This window comes from Mirounga leonina, unplaced genomic scaffold, assembly GCF_011800145.1.
Source record: "Mirounga leonina isolate KUSES-001 unplaced genomic scaffold, KU_Mleo_1.0 Mir_128, whole genome shotgun sequence".
NCBI classification, from domain to species: domain Eukaryota; kingdom Metazoa; phylum Chordata; class Mammalia; order Carnivora; family Phocidae; genus Mirounga; species Mirounga leonina.
In genome coordinates, this window is record NW_023270320.1 from 6,465,007 (window position 1) to 6,485,566 (window position 20,560).

General features: G+C 45.2%; 2 protein-coding genes across 5 annotated transcripts in view; one reads left to right on the plus strand and one right to left on the minus strand.

Annotated features, from left to right (window-relative positions):
- Nucleotides 1-1,489: 1,489 nt before the first annotated feature.
- Nucleotides 1,490-7,356, plus strand: STAR (steroidogenic acute regulatory protein). The gene is made up of 7 exons (XM_035004031.1): nt 1,490-2,148; nt 3,218-3,331; nt 3,661-3,788; nt 4,843-5,001; nt 5,142-5,326; nt 6,138-6,231; nt 6,706-7,356. Exons 1-7 carry the CDS (start codon nt 2,085-2,087, stop codon nt 6,817-6,819), a joined length of 858 nt encoding a protein of 285 aa, XP_034859922.1. The 5' UTR covers nt 1,490-2,084; the 3' UTR covers nt 6,820-7,356.
- A 2,374-nt stretch (nt 7,357-9,730) lies between these two features.
- Nucleotides 9,731-20,560, minus strand: part of ASH2L (ASH2 like, histone lysine methyltransferase complex subunit) — a 28,092-nt gene continuing 17,262 nt past the window's right edge. For 3 of the 4 annotated variants that reach the window (XM_035004034.1, XM_035004033.1, XM_035004036.1), the window contains exons 11-16: nt 16,895-17,062; nt 16,469-16,662; nt 12,701-12,793; nt 11,363-11,461; nt 10,552-10,611; nt 9,731-10,456 (exon numbers count right to left, since the gene is read on the minus strand). In XM_035004034.1, coding sequence (XP_034859925.1) covers nt 10,349-10,456; nt 10,552-10,611; nt 11,363-11,461; nt 12,701-12,793; nt 16,469-16,662; nt 16,895-17,062 — 722 coding nt within the window. In that variant the 3' untranslated portion in view covers nt 9,731-10,348. The remainder of the gene's footprint in view (nt 10,457-10,551; nt 10,612-11,362; nt 11,462-12,700; nt 12,794-16,468; nt 16,663-16,894; nt 17,063-20,560) is intronic. The other variant, XM_035004035.1, reaches the window with a different exon arrangement.

Consider the following 20,560-nt stretch of genomic DNA (forward strand, 5'->3'; position numbering starts at 1 on the left):
CTTGAACATTATCTGCATGGCCTGTCCCATAATAACCCCCTCCCGCCCCCCGCCACCTCCACTGAGGGGCACATGTGCTTGAGGGCGCACGTGTCCACGCGGCAAGGAGAAGCCGGGAGGAGCTGCTATTCAGCCCTCTCAGCGTGCCCTCTGCACCCTCTCTTCCAGCTGTGAAAGTTTCAGTCCCCCCACCCCTCACACAGGCCTCCCCCTTTGGTGCTGTCTTCCCTGGGACTCTGCAAGGGCTGGACACAAAGCCTACAGGCTGGTTTTCTCAGCCAAAGACATACTACACCCCCACCTTCCCCAGCTGGTCACCCCATAGAGGAGGAGGAAGAGCCTGCTCTGCGCCCTGCCTGGAGCTGAGTGCGGGGGATGAGGGGAAGCGGACAGAGTGCCTGCCTCAGGGAGAAACAGTCCCATGGAGGAGACAAGCAAACACACCCAAGCCATTCTACAAATCAGGACCGAGATGACGCACACCTCCCGTGGCAGTGATCGTGAGGGTGTGAGATGGAGGAACAGGCCATTCCACAAGGCTGCAGTGATCGAGGAAGGCTCCCCAGAGGAAGAGGGCCCCAGCGGGCCTCGAGAAATGGGCCGGGGGACCTCCAGGCAGCCACTGCTCAGAGAGGAGCCCAGGACAAGGGCCCCTGGATCGCTGGACCCTTCCCACTCCTCATGAGGGGTTGATGGAGGGTGGCGGGTGAGACTCACTCTGTTATGCCTGGGCTCTGGGCGACGGCCAGCTCTGAGCAGGTCCTGTCCCTTTCATCCTTTCTGTGGTGAGGGAGCCAGCGGGAGCCCGTAGGCTTCTGCTACTGCTCCCCACTTTGTAGGCCTTCCCGCCCTGCCTCGGGGCAGTGGTGACAGGACACAGAACTCTCTCACAAGGCGGGCAGGCCCTGGGCCAGGGGCCACACTAGTGTGATTCTCTTGACCCCTGATATTCCTGCTGGGTGAATCTAGCTTAGAAGCAACCTCAAGTTCAATCTTAAAGGGAAAAGATTCCGTGAGAGACCAGGGCAATGCTTCTCGAAGAGTAGCATGCAATTCACAAGATACCTGCATGGCAGCCGCCTGGGATTTTTTTTTTTTCTTAATACAAGTTTTAGAGCCTCAATTCTAGACCTGTTGAATCTAGAGTTTCTGAGGCTGAGGGCCAGAAATCTGCATTTTAGGGCGCCTGGGTGGCTCAGTCAGTTAAGCGTCGGCCTTCGGCTCAGGTCATGATCCCAGGATCCTGGGACGGAGCCCCGCATCGGGCTCCCTGCTCAGCGGGGAGCCTGCTTCTCCCTCTCCTGCCGCTCCCTCTGCTTGTGCTCTCTCTCTCTGTCAAATAAATAAATAAGAGAAAAAGAAATTTGCATTTTATTTATTTTTTTATTTTTTAAGATTTTATTTATTTGACAGAGATAGAGAGCACAAGCAGGGGGGGCAGCAGAGGCAGAGGGAGAAGCAGACTCCCCACTGAGCAGGGAGCCTGATGCGGGGCTCGATCCCAGGACAATCCCCGGACGATCCCAGGACTGGGGTTCGATCCCGGGACCCCGGGATCATGACCTGAGGAGAAGGCGGACGTTTAACCAACTGAGCCACCCAGGCGCCCCCAGAAGCCTGCATTTTAAACAGCACCTCACGTGCTGTTTGAAAACCAGTTGGATGGTGTATGCTTTCTTCCAAACTGCCTTGACCTCGCCTGCTTCTTTTTCACCCCCTTCATCCCCTGCTCCTTTGGCACCCGCCTCCCTGCTCCTTTCTATGGTCCCGCCTCCTCCGGGCTCCCCGCAAATGGCTAAAGCCATGGTGTGAGGCAATCCCTCTACCCTTGACCCCTTCCTTCGCACAGCGAGCGATGGCTTTTTTTTTTTTTTTATCTCCGGATGATGAAGTACAGCCTTCAGCCGGGGGGCATTTAAGACGCAGAACACTCGGCTGGTCCCCAGCCACGGCTGCAGGACCCAGGGGCAGGCCTTGACAGGCTCGGGGGAAGGAGGGAAGGAAGAAGCCACCCTTGAGAGCAGAGGCAACGGCAGCAGTGGCCACAGCACTGCTCCCCTGCCTGTCCCCACCGCCTGGACACCATGTTTCTAGCCACATTCAAGCTGTGTGCTGGGAGCTCCTACAGACACGTGCGCAACATGAAGGGTGAGTTCCCCAGGCCAGGGGGTGGCCCACGTGGTGACCCAGAGCACTCAGGCAGCTCCCCTGCTGATCCCACTTCGCGCCTCTTGTTGGGGGAACCTGCACACGTCTCTTCCCTTCTGGACCTCCCTTTGCCCATGTGAACAGTTGGGCTGGATACTAAGACGCCTCTTAAAGGCCCCCAGCCCCTTGGGTTCGGTCACTTCTGTCCTGCTCTCCAGCGCTCTGGTCTTCCTTGAGCTCTTCCTCACTTTGCCTGGATCGGCACCAGGGGTACCGGCAAAGACCGAGCCGCAGCGCAGGGGTGGCAGTGACCCTTGAGTCCAGCAGGCAGTGCTGGCAAGCCCGAGACATGGGGGGGGGGCGGGGGGGCGCCAAGAAGAGCAAAATGAAGAGAGAAAGTGGGTGCAGCTGGAAGTCTGGTTATCATTGTACAACGAGGAAGCAGAACCAGGTACCCAAGTCCGATTTTGTAGAGCTACTCAGGACCCAAGGTCATCTGAGTCAATCCCCTGCGGTCACTGAAGGGTACACAAACCAATCGAAAGTGCTCCCCAATTACACTGGGAGGAACCGGCTTGGAAGACCCGGACCAGCAGCGGGGCTGTTCTCGCTAGATCAACCAGACTCACCTCGCTCTGCGCCCAGAGGGCACGGTGAGCAGTTACTCAGCAAAGGACCGCAGCTGCTGACAGCGACGCAGACTACAGGGGATGGGCGTCTTTAATCCTCCTCCTGCAGATTTTTTTCTAGTTGAACGAAGCTTCTCTCTCATTCGAGAAGGAAACTTCAGCGCGCTCCCGTCCAGCCCCCGCCTCCAGGCGGGACCGGGCCTGGCCAGCCCAGATGGAAGGTCGACTCTGGGCCCAGGAGGTGGCCTGGCAGAGAGTAACGGCCCTGGACTGGGAGATGACCTGGCTCTAGTTGAGGTCCCCACTAGGGATCCGTGTTCCTGAGCAAGTCACCTCCCTCTCCCAGTGTTTCCTCATCTGTGGCAAGATGAAGGGGTGCAATGGTCCCGCTCTAAGGGGATTTCTCGATTCTAAGCAACAATTTCCTCCCCTCTCCGCAGGGTTGAGGCACCAGGCTGTGCTGGCCATCGGCCAGGAGCTGAACCGGAGGGCACTGGGGGGCCCGACCCCGGGCGCGTGGATTCACCAGGTTCGGCGTCGGAGTTCTCTGCTCGGTAAGTACTGAGGCTTCTGGGCTCGTGCCAGCAGGAGGCGGCTCCGGAGTGTGAGCTTGGGCACACTGCCCTGCTTCCCTCCCGCACCCCCGCCTCCCCCTAACCCTAAGCTGGCCTCTCCCACTCACTTTGAGAGGGTGGGGCTGGAGTTCCTCAAGGCCACCGCCGTCAGCTGCAGCTGTGTGTCTAACTTCACCTGCAAGGCGGACCCTATGGCTTTGGTCTTGGCTCTGCACAGAAGTGAGCAGATCCAGACTGAAGGGATGGCAGCTGTGGGGGAGGCCAGGGAGACAGAAGCGAGCCCGCTCTCTCCTTGGCTGTGTGTCCAGGTTCTCGGCTGGAAGACACCCTCTACAGCGACCAGGAGCTGGCCTATATCCGGCAGGGAGAGGAGGCCATGCAGAAAGCCCTGGGCATCCTCAGCAGCCAGGAGGGCTGGAAGGAGGAGAACCAGCAGGTAAGAGTGGGCCTGGAGGAACCCACGTTCCTCACTGTTCCACTGCCATTCTCAAAGGCCTCGGGATTCCTGCCTCATGCAGCAGGTAGTTGTAATTTGAAAATTCTCCTTTCCCAAGAATACATCCTCAGATACTCCCTTTGCCCATCAAAGACATCCCGGAGACTCGTGTCTGAGAAACACTGTTTCTGGATCCTTCGTTACCCTCCAAACACATTCTACACCCAGTTTGGCAGAGACGGCGCACCGGGGGCTCTGCGTGCGTCAGAGGCCTGCACCACCCTGGGTCAGAAGCGCCGGGGCCAAGGCGCAATGTTGGTGCTGTGTAGTCCTCTTTCGGCTGAGCTTGCGGGGCTGATCTGGGCTCAGCCGCAACGGGGCTGGACGGGAACACAAATGGCCCGAGGCCTTCTGGGTTTCCTGGCTCCTGAGCACCGCATCCTGACCGGGAACCAGTAACAGGCACGTGTTCGAGGCCGCGGGCTCTACTGAGACTCTGGTGGCTCTGCCTTCACCCAGAAGCTCCCATGCTGCCTATTGCCCTAAGTTCAGGTAAACCCGCTCCTTCTTCAAGTTCTGAGTTAGCACACTCCTGGTTTGGGAGCCAGGAAATCTGGGATGTAGGCCCAGCAATGCCCTCAGGCTAGGGGTCTCTGGGCCTCCAGCCTTCTGGTGTAAAAGGAGGTATTGGACTGAAAACCTCTTTAAGCTCCCACCCAACATTGTTTGTGTGTGTGTGTAATTAGCTGGTTGTAGACCAGCTCTCCCACTCCCAGGTTTGTCTTGCCCAGCAACTTTACGCTTCTGAGTTCGAGCAGGGGCCTCTTCAGTTGGACCCACCCACACCCATCAACACTTACCACCAAGAAGAAAGGGTCCAGGCACAGGCAGCCTGGGGCAGGAAAGATTACCAACGGTCTTAATCAGAAGTAATGTTAGGCTTCTTTGTGCTGTTCCCCTTCCTGCCTTGCCTGCCTTGCCCGTCTATGTGCCCTAAGCGAGGGGTATTTCTCTCTAACCTTTATCCTGCAGCTCCTTTTTTCCTCCCTGACAGGCGAATGGGGACCAAGTACTGAGTAAAGTGGTCCCAGATGTGGGCAAGGTATTCCGGCTGGAGGTGGTGGTGGACCAGCCCATGGAGAGGCTTTATGAAGAGCTCGTGGAACGCATGGAAGCAATGGGAGAGTGGAACCCAAATGTCAAGGAGATCAAGGTGAGGAGAGTCCAGGTGTAGGGAGGCTGGAACCCACAGGAGCCCAGTCGGAAGGGTGCGCCGAAGAGGCTGCGAGCTGCAGGTGGTGCCTTAGCATCAGCCTGGCTGCGTGGTGACTCTGGCTCCCTGGGGCCTGGCAGGTCCTGCAGAAGATTGGAAAAGATACAGTCATCACCCATGAGCTGGCTGCAGAAGCGGCGGGAAACCTGGTGGGGCCCCGTGACTTTGTGAGCGTGCGCTGTGCCAAGCGCCGAGGCTCCACCTGTGTGTTGGCTGGCATGGCCACACATTTCGGGGAGATGCCTGAGCAGAAAGGTGTCATCAGGTAATACCGGCAATCGCTCAAAACCTCCCTTTCCTGGGGCACCCGGGTGGCTCAGTCATTAAGTGTCTGCCTTCAGCTCAGGTCGTGGTCCCAGGGTTCTGGGATCGGGCTCCCTGCTCCCCAGGCCTGCTTCTCCCTCTCCCACGCCCCCTGCTTGTGTCCCCTCTCTTGCTGTCTCTCTCTGTCAAATAAATAAATAAAATCTTTAAAAATACCAAACCAAACCAAAAAACCTCCCTTTCCTAACACAGGCTTGTGGGCATGCACCACTAAGTGTGTGATGAATCCTCAGCTCCAAGAAACCAGTCCTTTGGTCCCTACCCTCAGCTTCCTTTCACACAGAAATATTCTTTTTCCATAGCAGGGGAGGAAGACAAGTTTGGTCCTACTTGGATAGCCAGTTTGTCCCGACCTTCCCAGAAAGTTTAAGCACCTTAGTAATTTTCTAAAACATGAGGTAGGACTGAGGTTTAGCTGGTGTGCTCAGGTACGACCGTACGTCAATTAAAAGGTAATCCGCACCACTCAGAACACAGCTGCTACCTGTTTCCCAGGGGCCCCAGCCACTACCCTGGACCCTTTCTCTATTGGCAACTTAAAGGCACTACAGGAGGCCCCCAGGCTCCAGCTCCAACCAGCATTTGTTCTGAGGAGCTGGTGACCATGCCAACCGTTAAATATCACCCTTGGCAAAAAATATTTCTTAGATTTGGAGAAGGCAAGGTAATAAGGAAGTGTGGCTAGTGTAACTGGTCAGCATAAAGGAGAATTCTGCAAGGTCCTCCTGACTTGACTTCTCTTCATTTGCCAGAGGTGAGCATGGTCCCACGTGCATGGTGCTCCATCCCCTGGCTGAAAGTCCCTCAAAGACCAAACTCACCTGGCTGCTCAGCATTGACCTCAAGGTGAGGGGCACAAGATGGCTCAGTGGGGAGGGGGTGGGGAGGAAAACTGGCTCTTACCCTCCCACATTATCCCACAAGGAACAGGAAAAATCCTCTTCCATTTTGAGAGACAGATTGTTGGAGGGAAGAGGTTTGAGTAATGACCTGCTATTCTGTCACCTCAAAAGCCTACAATAGCTCCCTTTTACCTCTGTGTCAAATTTCAACTCTGCAGTTATCAATCTGGAAAGAAGGAAACTTAGGGCCCACAAGATACAGTTACTAGCTCAGGGTCACACAGCTGGGAAGAGAGCAGTTGGGGACACTGGTTGGGACAGCAGGGTAGTAATGCAGTCAGTCCTCCTGGTCAACACCAAGGTTGCACCCATAAACAGAGCTGGAAGACCAAGCCCTAAGCAACCCATGTTTGTGATAGGGTACGTTTTTACAATGGAACACTACCCACAAGATGGCCACATTCTTTTTCTACTCTAGGGATGGCTGCCAAAGACCATCATCAACCAGGTCTTATCACAGACCCAGGTGGATTTTGCCAACCACCTGCGCAAGCACCTGGAGTCCAGCCCTGCTCCTGAAGCCAGGTGTTAAGGACCAGCCTGCTCCTTCCAACTGTTCCTAGCTGCACTGGCTTGCACGCTCATCAGGAAGATCCCTGCTAGAAGCCTACAAGTCTGTTCAAGATCTTCATCTGGGGACTGTGGGATGGGGTGGGAGTGTATTTAGAGGAGGACACTGGGACTCAGATTGGTAACATTTTAAGACCAAGAAAATGGGGACAAGGCTTTTAAGAGAAAGAGCTTTCTAACTTTAATGATTAGCTGTGAAATGAAGATTAAGGGCCCCCAAATATTTGTAGAACTTCTGGGCCCTTACACGTCTATTTTAAAACATCTTTAAAATGGTACTGGCTGATATAGGGTTCAGAGGGTGCTAAATACAAGGGTTGGGTCCCTTGTAGGTATCCTTCATGGGCTCACGAGCTCCATTCCCTGCAGGCAGTGTGTGGACAGCAGGGTCTTACAAAAGGGACCCCAGCAACCCTCTGCCCCTCTACCAAATAGGTAGCAAGCTGCACCAAGACCAAGCAACTCCCCACAGCAGGTGCCTTCTAGAAATGTAGTCTACGTTTTCTTGATTGAAAAAAAATAGAAAACGAATTAATCCAGTTCTACTTCTTCCATGAGCATCAGTCAGAATAAAGAATCAAAACTGACACAAAAACTTCAGCCTGTACCTGGTTAAAAATTCTACTCTTAAAAAAAAATCATTCTAGTAAATTGCAACTTCATGCTAAAGGAGTTCTGGACATTTTCATGAAACTTGATCCCCTAGCTCATTAGAAGGAAAAACTACTGAGCACTTAGGTCACTCAATTATTTAGAATCTGTGACCAGGATCTTTCATAAGGGTTTAATTTCCATGATAAGCACAAGCCTAAATCAATTCTTAAAAGAACTCTAGAACTGGGAGCTGATTGACGAGCACTGGAAGGATTACGACTGAGGATTTTTATTTACCTAATTAAAAGATCGGATAGGACCAAATAGGAAAGAATGAATGACAAAGTTGAACAGAAACAAATTTTATTTTCCCGAGTGAATGTTGAGACCTAAAAAAGGAACCGAATCTTTACTTCAGAGCCGATTATATCAGCTTCCAGCTTGGCTCAGGGCTGCCACTTTCTCTGCCTTTAACAGGCCAGTGTTTTACAACATCTAGAGGGGATGGCTGAAAGAGGTGCTATGGTGATGGCAAATTCCCTTCCAAGATTTAGAGAATTTAGGCTTTAAAAATATAAACTGGGATGGGATTCCTTTGCTAACGAGTATGGGCAGGATGAAAAACCATTACCACTTGAAGCTTTTCCATTTGGGTTCTAATAGCATTGATGATTTAAAGCATTTGGAAATAGAGCCCTAGCTTATTTATTAAAGAGCTCAGCAGGAGCGGGAATGCTGATATTTATTGAGCTATTGAAATTTTACAGCTCAGAGAAGTATTTATTATTATTTATTCTGATCGTTTCTTAGAGTGGTCTATTTTTAGCATAGCTCAAATTATTGTTGGGGTGCCTGGATGGCTCAGTTGGTTAAACATCTGCCTTCGGCTCAGGTCATGATCCCAGGGTTCTGGGATCAAGTCCCACATCGGGCTCCCTGCTCATCGGGAAGCCTGCTTCTCCCTTTCCCGCTCCCCCTGCTTGTGCTGTGTGTGTCAAATAAATAAATAAAAATAAAAATAAAACAAAAAAAACAAATTATTGTTTATCTACCTGGGAGCTTCAGAATGAGAGGGGATAGTTGTATTTCTAGAACAGAATTACCATCCACTCCCAGCTAAGAGAAAATTATTACTTGTTTAAAGATGTGTGAAGCAATATACACTCTGGTTTCAAAAAAGAACAGACTGAGAGCAAAAAAGTGGGATTTTACCACATACCATAGTTTTGAGCTTGATTTTAATTTGCCTTCTCCAAACCAAGCAACTATGTCTTTGAGGAGACTGGGAGATATTTTCCCACTTGTTTAATTTTACATCGGAATAAAGTAAGTTGTCAGTGATGATCTGCTCACGGAGACCATTTTATAGGGGTCTACATGAAGAGTGGGTATTCTGTGAGCCCTTCCAATGAACCTTCTCAACGCACATGCGCGCGTGCACACACATGCGCTTTGAATATGAAGTATAAACAGGCAAAATTATTACTTCTGTAACTTGATTTATGAAAATCTAATGTACAAAAATTTTATCATTTCTATGGAGGGTGGGTGTACAAGTAACGTGGTAATTTGTATTACAAAGAATTTACCTCCAGCTTCCTCTGAAGAGCACTACCCTAATTCTCTTAGAGTTCTTCAAACTCTGATCATCCAGCTTTATAACCACGTCTGCCCTTTAAGACCAGCCATGAATGAATAGGTAGGTGTCCAGTGGTGACAGTCTGACTGAGTCTTTAGCCTACGACCATACGGACTCTGTTAGTATGTGAAGAGATGCAGAAAGGCCAAGACAAAGAGCCTGGATGGTTCGTTAGGAGACAAATATATTAGTCAAAGCTACTGTGTGAAGACACCAATAGTCACTTGAGATTTGGGAAATTTTTTTTTCTTTTTTTTAAAGATTTATTTATTTGACAGAGATAGATAGAGTATCCCAAGCAGATTCCCCACTGAGTGCGGAGCCTGATGTAGGGCTCGATCCCAGGACCCTGAGATCATGAGCTGAAATCAAGAGTCGACCACTTAACTGACTGAACCACCCAGGCGCTCCCCCATTAGCCCTTTTAAACTCTTGTTCACCTCCTTGAGAGTCCGATTTCACAGGATAAAGACTGGTTGAGTTGGCTGGAAGGAATGGAAGGAAGAGAAGAGGGCGTGGGGTAGAGTCAGAAACGTGCCTGTCTCCTCCAGTTCTGGCTACCTTTCCTCAGACTGCCCACCTTGCTATCCCTGTCCCAAGAGGAACCCAATGTGAAAGGGAAGCAAAGTGCCACACACACTTGAAGACAAGTTTTATTTGGGAAGGGTTTCTAATTGTTAAAGCTGCAAGCAAGTTCTTTTTACAATTACAGTTCTAGAGACCTAGTAGTTTCAGAGACCCCAGTGTTCAAAAATGTTTCAAAATGAATAAAAACCCACACCAAAAGGAAAGACCTTTTAGATCTGGAATGTACAGCCACTGGTTTCAGCTGCTCTCAGAAACAGGCCTATTACTTCCTTGGAAATCAGATGGATGAAGTCAATGCCACAAAAGGAAATGTCTTTAAATAAGTTAGCTACTTGGACAAGATGATTCACTCTGTAGAAAATACAGTAAGGTATCAAGTCCCAGTTGGTGGGATACATGTTACAGCACCAGTTTCACAGGGAGCGCATGGGATCCTAGGGTCAGCAGTTGTTGGCGTATGGCACACAAAACAGAAGCAGTCACCAGAAGTGGGGAAAGTGTTGAAGGGGAGGGAGTCTCTCCCAGTCTCACCCACACTTTTAACTTGCTAACAGCAGAGGCTGTGTTCTGCAGTATCTTTGGGAGAACGTTTGCAACAGTTAAAAAACAAAAACAGGCCCCCTCCCCAATTTATTCCCCAGAAAGTCCATGTCTGCAAAGAGGGACCTGGTCAGGGTTCCCATGGCGGACTCCGCCTCCCATCCACCTCTGTTTCCACATGATATAAGACATCAGCCAGAGTATGTTCTACCACAGCGCCCCAGCCCATGTCACTCATCTGTGGGAGGAACAAGAAACAGAAATGAGGTGATGAGAATAGCTACAAAAAAGAAGTAACAGAGATACTGAGGATGCGTCGTGACTGTTACTCACAGGGCGGTAAGTGAGATCCTTTGGAGGATACTTGAAGCATGGTCCAAAGTTAATGGAAACCTGGGATAATTCAATTCAAGCAGACAGACATGAAAACACAGAAGAAAAGAGTGAAAAAGTTTAACATGACACAGGAACTTTTTAAATGTAGCTATGACATTCAGGGTGTAAGTGGAACAAATGAAATAGATTTAACATTGCTTAAAAGTGGTCAACATCCTAGTGTCCATCAAAAATTAGGTAAATAAAACAGACTTTGGTTGACTTCTGTTTATAACCTAAAGATTTCCTTAGTCTACTTCAATGGTGGTTACCGACAGACTAAAAAAATGGAAACTTCCAGATATTACCTTTTCAAACCACGTAAAACAACAACAAAGTTGTCCCTTTCGTACTGGATCATATTTAAAAAAACAAAACAAAACAAAACAAACAACAACACAGTATATGAAATAACCAACAGTTACTAACCAATGATGGTGGGTCATCATGACCTGTAACACCAAGTTGACTTTTGCATGTACATACTTCATATGCCTTACACTGAACAGTAGCATTAACCACACAGTACATTCAAAGGAAAAGTCCGGGGCACGCTAACTGCACAGTCTTTTATCTACCCAAGCAAATACTTCCTAACACACCCAACTGTTTTGGGGATGGCCACAGTCACAGCAGGAACACATTCCCTTCTCACTCTTCAGCTAGCTATTTAGACTTCTTTCTGGAACTCACATCAATGGCTCTTCCAACACAACCATTCACCTATTTCCCTCAAGTCCTGTTCACAGGATGAACAGAGGATACATACCGTGCAACTCTTATACAGTGAGATGGCCGGAAAATAAACCCCCTCAAAAATATCTTTGTAGGCCACACCTTGATTGACACCGTTTTTATAAAATATTATCTGAAACAAAAACCGTGGTTTTACTTCGGAATTTAACAACAGAACAAACAAACTGCCAAAGAACCCACTTGGAGAACCCTTCGGCAGCGCTGTCACCATGCTGCTAAGAGGGTCTTCCAAGAACAGCATACAGCTCGGGGAGCAACAATGGTGTCTTCCATTTAGAGAGGACTTCAGATTTACATGCACTATTCTAGTCAGTCTTCAGGTTTATTTGCTTTCTGAATGGCTATGTTACTTATACCAAACTGTTCTACTCTCTATTATTCGTTACACTGTGTTTATAAACACAAATTTGGTCTTCCACCGATTCCTCAGAACCATACCCTTGTAAGCTTATTTATTAGTCCCCTTCCCTCGCATCAGATTCTCACTTCTGTAGCTCTCTTTTGAAAATCTCTCCAGATCTCCTAAATTTCTGAATCCTCATTTTCTTTGTCCTTTCTCTTCTGAAAATTATTCTGAATATTCTCTCTCAACCACTATCCATGGACTTCAGAAAAGGCTCTTTTTTTCTGAAGTAACTTTCTCTGCCTGTTTTTCCCAGCAAAAGCAATGTTCTCCTGGGCTGGATTATCTGGTTGTATCATCCTTAGAGCTATTAACTGTTTCCCTTTACTTTTTCCCCCTCAAAACAACTGGAACCCTACTTTATTTTCTCCTACATTCACTTCTATTACTGTCTCAGGTAGCTTCACAGCATTTTTATGGAAAAAAGTCTCCAGCTCAAAATCTTCTTCCACTATTTTCGGCCCCTGTGGCTGGTCCAGTCGTGCCAGCCTTTATTTATGCTGGGACTTTGGGCAGACGTGTTTCATCAACCTTTGAACAGGAAGCAGGGAAAGTTCTAGAGGATCCTGAGTGAACCATGACAGCTCCAGCTGCCTATGGGTCACACAGCAAGATCCTCTCCTATTCCAGTGTTCCTCCCTCTGTACTCGATCCTGCCTCTGAGAAGAACAAGTATCTCTGACTTGCTTCCTCAATCGCTTGTACATTTATTTCCTCCGTAGGCTGCCGTTTTTACCCTTGTCTCTGTAGACCATCCCTAGAAGCACCCTGAAGAGGCCTCTGAGAGCAGCCACACGGCGCCACAGGAAGGGCACAAACATAGCAAGTAGGAGAGGCAGCTCGCTCTGCTGCCCCTTTGGGCCTCATTTTCCTCACTTGTATAAATCAGGAGGTTGGTCCCAATCTTCAAAGCCTTCTAGTTCTGACATTTTTATGACCATGACTCACCTCACTATGGGGAGTCTGCTTTAGGCTCTTCTCTGCTTTATCCACAAAGTCTTTTTCCTCAAAATACAAATAACTCTTGAACTTTATCAAAGCCTTGAAAACCAAGAAAGAAAGGGAAAAAAGGAACATTGAAGAATCAGCCACATCATCATGAAATTAAAAAAAAAAAAAAAAAAAAAGAGCCAGATTCACACAAATAGCATGGAGTCCTTATGTTGTGCAACAGAAATTAAAAATCTATGCAGGGTTAGCTTTGCTAGATTTTAAACAACTATGTGCTTCTTGAAAAGTACCAGATGGCACATATTTGTTAAACATTTTCAAAAAAGGTCTTTACTAAGATTTTGAGGAAACACATACACATACACTTTCACCACAATAAAAATACCCATTAAACTAAAATTAATTCAGTTTTTATTTTCTCCTCAATAATCTCAGTGAAACAAATAACAGGTTTACTGAGCCTAAACTCTCCCATTCTATAAAAACATTTTTCGAGGGCTACTTCCTTTCGTCCTAGTTCCCTACCTGCTTCTCCTATTGGTGGTCTCCGGGTCACCCCTTCCTTGCTGGCTGGTTCCCAAGAGCCTAACTATTCACTCCCAAGGAAATAGATGATATTAATTTTTTAAAAATTTGAATCTCTTAGCATATACATACATTAAACACAGTTAAAAAAAAATTCAAGAGATCTACGAGAACATAAAATGAGGAGTATCTCTCCCTCTCTCACCATGTCCTTCAACACTCAAGTTTCCCTTTGCCAAAAGCAATCTCTGTTCCAGTGTCCTTGTATATCCTTCTAGAAAGTCTAAGCATATATTATCTTCAAAATTAAAAACACACACACACACAAACAAAAAAAAACCCCCACACCAGACAAAAACACAAAGAAAGAAGCAAGAGGACTGATACTACCCAATTTAAAGACCTACTCTAAAGCTACAATAATCAAGACAGTGTGGTATGGCATAAAGGTCAACGAAGAGATCAATGGAACAGAGAGCCCCCAAACAAACTCTACTTTCTACTTATAAAATCATCTGATTTTCACAAAGGGCACCAAAGAAATGAGGGTCAAAGTTTTCAAAAACTGGTGGTAGAATAATTGGACACCCATCCATATGGAAGAAAAATTAACTTTGATACCTACTTCACACTATACATAAAAAGTAATTCAAAGTGGAACAGAGACCTAAATGCAAAAGCTAAAACCTTGTTTTCAAAGGAAAACATGGAAGAATATCTTCATGAGTGGAGGGTAGGCAAAGAATTATTAACTCATAGAAAGCAATATAACTGTAAAAGAAAAATTTGATAGATTTCCTAAAAATTAAATACTTCAGGAAATCAGAAGACACCATTAAGGAATAAACAAGTCACAGACTAGAAGAAAAAAAAATGTATTTTTTAAGTAGGCTCCACGCCCAGCACAATGCAGGGCTTGAACTCACAATCCTGAGATCAAGACCTGAGCTGAGACAAAGAGTCATATGCTTAACCAACTGGGCCACCCAAGCACCCCAAAAAATATTTTTAAAAAGCCACTTTTAGGGGTGCCTGGGTGGCTCAGTTCATTAAGCATCTGCTTTTGGCTCAGGTCAGGATCCCAGGGTCCTGGGATCGAAACCCAAGTCTGGCTCCCTGTTCAACAGGGAGCCTGCTTCTCCCTCTCCTCCCCACACTCATGCTCTCTCTTGATATCTCTCTCAAATAAAATCTTAAAAAAAAAAAAAAAAAAGCCACTTCTAACCAAGAACTGTAATCCAGCATATATATAAAAAAACTTCTATAACTCAATAAAAAGATAACCTGATTAAAAAAAAGGGGGCAAAATATTTGAAAAGAAACTTCATAAAATAGATGAATGGCTAATCAGCACATGAAAACCTGCTGAGTATTATTAGTCATCAAAGAAATGTTAATTTGTTCAAGGTTTTTAATTTTTTTTAAATGTCTTTTTTTTTTTTTTAAGATTTTATTTATTTGTGAGAGAGAGCGAGCAAGCACAAGCAGAGAGAGAAGCAGGCTCCCCGTTGAGCAGGGAGCTCGATGTGGGACTCGATCCCAGGACCCTGCGATCATGACCTGAGCAAAGGCAGACACTTAACCAACTGAGCCACCCAGGCGTCCCAAGACATGCTAATTTAAACCACACTGGGACACCACTATGCACCCACCAAAATGGCTAAAAGTAAGTTGACAGACAACAACAAATGTTGACAAGGATGTGAAGCAACTACAATTACCATACATTGTAGCTGGGAGTGGAAAGAAATCTGGCAATTGCTTCTAAAACTAAACATATAACTACTTTATGACCCAGTAATTGCATTTCTAGGTGCTGACCCAAAAGAAACAAAAACATGTTTACAAAAACATTTGTACAAGACAGTTCACATCACCTTTATTCATAATAGCCCAAGTGTCCATCCATAGGAAAATGGAGTCATGTGATCTAGTAATTCCATTACTGGGTATTTACCCAAAGAATAAAAAACACTAATTCAAGAAGATACATGCATCCCTATGTTTATTTAACATTATTTACAACAGCCAAATTATGGAAGTAACCCAAGTGTTCATCTACAGATGAATGAACTGATAAAGAAGATATGGTGTATACACAATGGGAGACTACTCAGCCATAAAAAAAAGAACAAAATCTTGCCATTTGCAACGACTTGGATGGAGCTAAAGAGTATAATGCTAAGTGAAATAAGTCAGAGAAAGACAAATACCATATGATTTCACTCATATGTGGAATTTAAGAAACACAACAAGGAAAAAAAAAGAGACAAACCAAAAAACAGACTCAACAATAGAGAACAAACTGGTGGTTACCATAGGGGAGGTGGGTTGGGGGATGCATGAAATATGTGAAGGGTATTAAAAGTACACTTATCATGATGAGCACCAAATAACATATGGAATTGTTGAATCACTTTATCATACACTTGAAACAAATATAACACTGTATGTTACTTATACTGGAATTTAAAAATATTAAAAAAATAGGAAAATGGATAAATACACTATGGTGTATTCACACAATGGAATACTACTCTACAATAAAAGGAAACAAGCTACAGATACATGCAAAAACATAAATGAATCTCAAAAGCATTAAGCCAAACAATAAAAGCCAGATGCAAAAGATGACACAGTACATGGTTCCATCTACTTAAGTTTAAGAACAAACAAAATTAATGGAATAAAATTACGATAGGGAAAAAAAATTTCAAGACAGTGATTGCCTCTATAGGGATGGGAGTTGGGACTGATTGGGAAGAGCATGAGGGAACTTTCTGGGGTGGTTAAGATTCTAATGTCTCCTTTGGGATTTAGGCCAAACTCAAAACTCAGTGAATATACACTTAAAATTTGTACATTTCATGTAAGACTTATAGCAAAAGAAAAAACTAAATAAAGGTTGAACTCTAGCTAATGATGTGTATCCTGAAGCACAGGGGCAGGGGTGAGGTATATTGGTGGCTAGCATTCTCCGAAGTGCATTAGAACAAGATGGCGGACAGATGGGTGGGTGGAGGAATGAACAAATGGCAGAATCTAGGTGATGGGTATTTGGACACGGAATTTAAAATTCTTTCAACTTTTTTATGTCTTAACATTTTCAGAATGAAATACGAGAAAAAACATGTGAATGGTAGGTCAGCATGACCAGAGTACACTCAGGCCACCGCTGCAGGCATTCACTGGCTGCCACAGGTCTTCAAACCCAGGAATCTCCCAGGAGGACAAACTCACCTTATCTTTATAAGTATCAGGCAGTGACTTGGCTGTCTCTGTGTCTTCAGGAAGATTGATATAGAATCCCAGGACATCTCCCTGTCCATAGCCAGAAGAGTAGTGTTTGCCAATTGACTGGTGGAACTTGGTTCCTTTTTTGCTCCGCCATGAATAGCTAAATTTATCATAACCTAAGGGAGCTTGAAGGTTACCTGTTCCAATAAAAAGATATACAGGAAGTCAAAAGATTGCAAATCAACTCCGGTTTGCTGAAAGAAAAAATTGTACTCCTTTTCATTTTATTTTTTGGTCGGTTTTACAAAATTGCAAACCACCCAATCCTTCAGAAAGTGAATTTTATGCCCATAATCCAATAAGCCCCAAGAAAAGCCACGAAGCTCAGCCAGATGGTCTATACCTCTCTGCCTGACGGCTCCTACTTACCTAAGGGCTGGGACCACCCCAGTCTGGCAGCAGTGTCCGGCGGCATCTCATCCACTGTGATTTCGAAGTACCAGGCGCCTTTCCGGACCCCATGAGAAGCCCGGACCATGGAGTAGCCCTTCTCTCCAACCACAGTGAGCCGGTCATCGGAGATCTTTAGCTGGGGAGCTACAGTGTGAAGATGAAAACGGAGGCCTGCAACTTGCTGGAGGCCCTCAGACACAATTGCTCCCCCCAAACCGGAGTCTCCTACGCTCCAGTAAAACAAAGTAAAAAATTGGCAGAATGAGGTCAGGAATCTGGAGTATTATTCAGGAGTTTCAAATCTCAATGTAGGATATGGCCGAGGGCAAGAGGAAAAAACGGGAACAAAGTGGTCAGGTAATTTAGTTTCTATTAAGTGATATTTAAGTTAACAGGTTAAAATCAGTTATGCTGTCTATTCCCTAAAATATAACAAACCAATTATAATGTGGTTGGATCCTGATTTGTACAAACCATCTTTTTTTTTTTCTTTCTTTTTAAATTAAGTTTTCCTCCCAATGTGGGGCTTGAACTCATGACCCTGGAATCAAGTTGCATGCTCTACCTACTGAGCCAGTCAGGTGCCCCTGTATAAGCCATCCTTTAAAAGACTTGATATTTAATTTTGAAACAATTTTAGACTTTCAAAAATAATATACATTCCTCCTGTGTCCTTCACTCAGCTTCCCTAAATGTTAAAACACCATCTATGGCCATAACACAATTATCAAAATCAGAAAATTGGCATTGGTATAATGCTACTAACCAACCTACAGATCATCTTCAAATTAAGCCAATTATCCTAATAATATCCTTTTTCTGTTCCAGGATCTAATCCAACATCCCACACTTCATTTGGTTGTTGTGTGTCCTTAGTATCCTCCAATCTGGAGCAGTTAAGTCTTTCATGACCATGACATTTTTTTTTTTAAAGATTTTATTCATTTATTTGACAGAGAGAGAGATAGCGAGAGCAGGAACACAAGCAGGGGGAGTGGGAAAGGGAGAAGCAGGCTTCCTGCTGAGGAGGGAGCCTGATGTGGGACTTGATCCCAGAACCCTGGGATCATGACCTGAGCCGAAGGCAGATGCTTAACAGCTGAGCCACCCATGAGCGCCCCGACCATGACATTTTAAAGAGTACTGGTCACCTTCCTTTGTAGAATGTCCCTCAGTTAGGTTTGCTGAGGTTTCCTCCTGCTTAAGCATAGGTTATGCTTTTACGTCAGGAACATCAGTGAAGTAAATAATGCTGTGTCTCTCAGTGTATAGTATCAGGAAGCACATGATGTCAAAATGCCCATGTTACACTTTAATCACTTGACTACCGTGGTGCCTCACTGGTTTCTCCACTATGAAGTCACTATTTTCTCTTTGTAATTAATAAGCATTTTGTGGGGAGATACAGAGACACCTGACACAATCAAGGAAATCTGATTATGGACTGAATTCAGATGATAGCAAGGAATGATCAATTTTGGTAAGTGTGATAATAGCTTTGTGGTTGTGAGAGAAAGCATCCCTATCTTTTAGAAATGCATATTTTTTAGAGTATGTAGGGTGAGATTTACTTCTTAAAAATTCAGAAGAGAGACACAAAAATAAACAGTAAAACAAATATGGCAAAAACTTGATAACTGCTAAATGTGGGTGGAAAGTATAAGATTCATTGTATTCATCTCTCTACCTTTGTGTATGGTTTGAAACTTGACTATGAGGCCATTATGTAAGATACAGGGGACAATCTAAATCAATTGGAGGGGATATTGTGACTTGGAAATGAAGAAAAAAATGACAAAAGATAGGAGAGTATTTTCAGGTGATGTAGTTTGATTTTATCAATGTAGAACCATCACAGATCCAATTAAGACTTAACTGAGGAAAAAGCATTTGAAACCATGTTTGTAACACTAAAAGCCTGAATTCTACTGGAAGAAGCACAAAATTTAGATTGGCTATAGTTTTTATAAAGGTCTTTATGATTTACAATGATAGGTAGGTAGACAGACTCTGATCCTTTCTACCGTGCAGATGGAGCAGCCGATTCTGTGACTGTTCAAGATCATACCGCAGCTCAGTGTGGCACGGCTGACTGAAAAGCCCTGGCCCCCCACTCTTTTGGTTACACAGACCATAATGGCTCATGTCCTAGGCAGATACAACGATAACTTCCTTAAATGGATTACATGCTGTACAGCAGAACTTTCTTAGGTACTTGGCAAATTCTACCTTCTCAAATACACTTTTTCCCTTATCCCTCCCTGGGCAATTCAGCCCTAAAGCCACTAGGTGGGGACTGAGCAAGGCAAGTATCCAGGATAGACTAGGACAGTAAAGGGTGTACCTCCTCCTAAAATACTTAATTACATAGGGGGAAAAAAGTAACTTTTCAGTGGATAAACCTGGCAGGTACCATGTTAGCTAAATGATCAAAGTGGACATCAGTAATGGAACAAAGTAAAATCACGTACCACCTGACAGGATGCAACATGAAGAACATAACATCATTTTAATGATATTTCTGTCAAAGATGCAGAATTGAATCGAATCCTGAGATTTCAACCAGACAAACTCAAATTGCAGGATATTCTATAAAACAAGTGGCCTCTCATTTTCAAAAGCTTCAAGGTCATCAAAGTCTAGGAAAGATAGAAAAACTGTTCCAGATTGAAGAAGACTTAAGAGACAAGACAGCTAAATTCAGCAAATGATTCTCAATGGGATCCTTTGCTACAATGACATTATTACACCAACTGGAGAAACGAATAGGATCTGAAGAGCATCAGATGGTAGCAATTAGTGTTAATTTTCTGTCTTTGATGGTTATATACTGGTTCTGTAAGAATGTGAAAGTTTAAAAAATATCCACTAACTCTTTGATACTCTTCCTTTGAAGAGATGGAGCCTAATTTCCCTTCACCTGAGTGTGGGCTGAACGTAGTGACTCATTCCTAACAAAACAAAGTTGAAGCGACTATCCAGCTTCAAAGTTGGGTCACAGATGATACTCAAACTCTATTGCTCTCTTGGATCACTTGCACTGGAGGAGTTAGCTTCCACGGATGAGGATAAATAAGTGGTCTATGGAGAGGCCCACATGGTCAGGATCTGAGCGCATCCTGTCAAAGTGACATGAGTGAGCCATCTTGGAAATAAGTCCTCCAGCCTCTGCCAAGTCCTCAGAGTCGAGAGGCCCAGCTAAGAGCTTGACTGCAGCCGCATAAATTCTCCTGAGCCAAGCCACATAGCTAAGCTGCTCTCAGATTCCCAACCCTCAAAATCTGTGGGAGATAATGAACATTTGTAGTTTTAGACTGCTAAGTTTTATGGTGATTTGGTAAGCAGCACTAAATAACTAACACAAGGGGACCATCCTTGCTTGTAAGAAATACACCATCAAGTTCTCAAAAATGAGGGGGCGTCATGGCAACTTACTCTCAAATGGTTCAGAGAAAAAAAAAAGTTCAGTAGTATTCTTACACTTTTTTATACATCTGAAATTATTTCAAAATAAAAACCTTAAAAGATACAATACAGATTTATCATTAACTTTTGTAAGGCTCAGCATAAATAGCATAAACAGCAAGCAGCCTTTGCTATTTTATATATTAAATTCTAACAAATTAACTACTACGGGCCAGT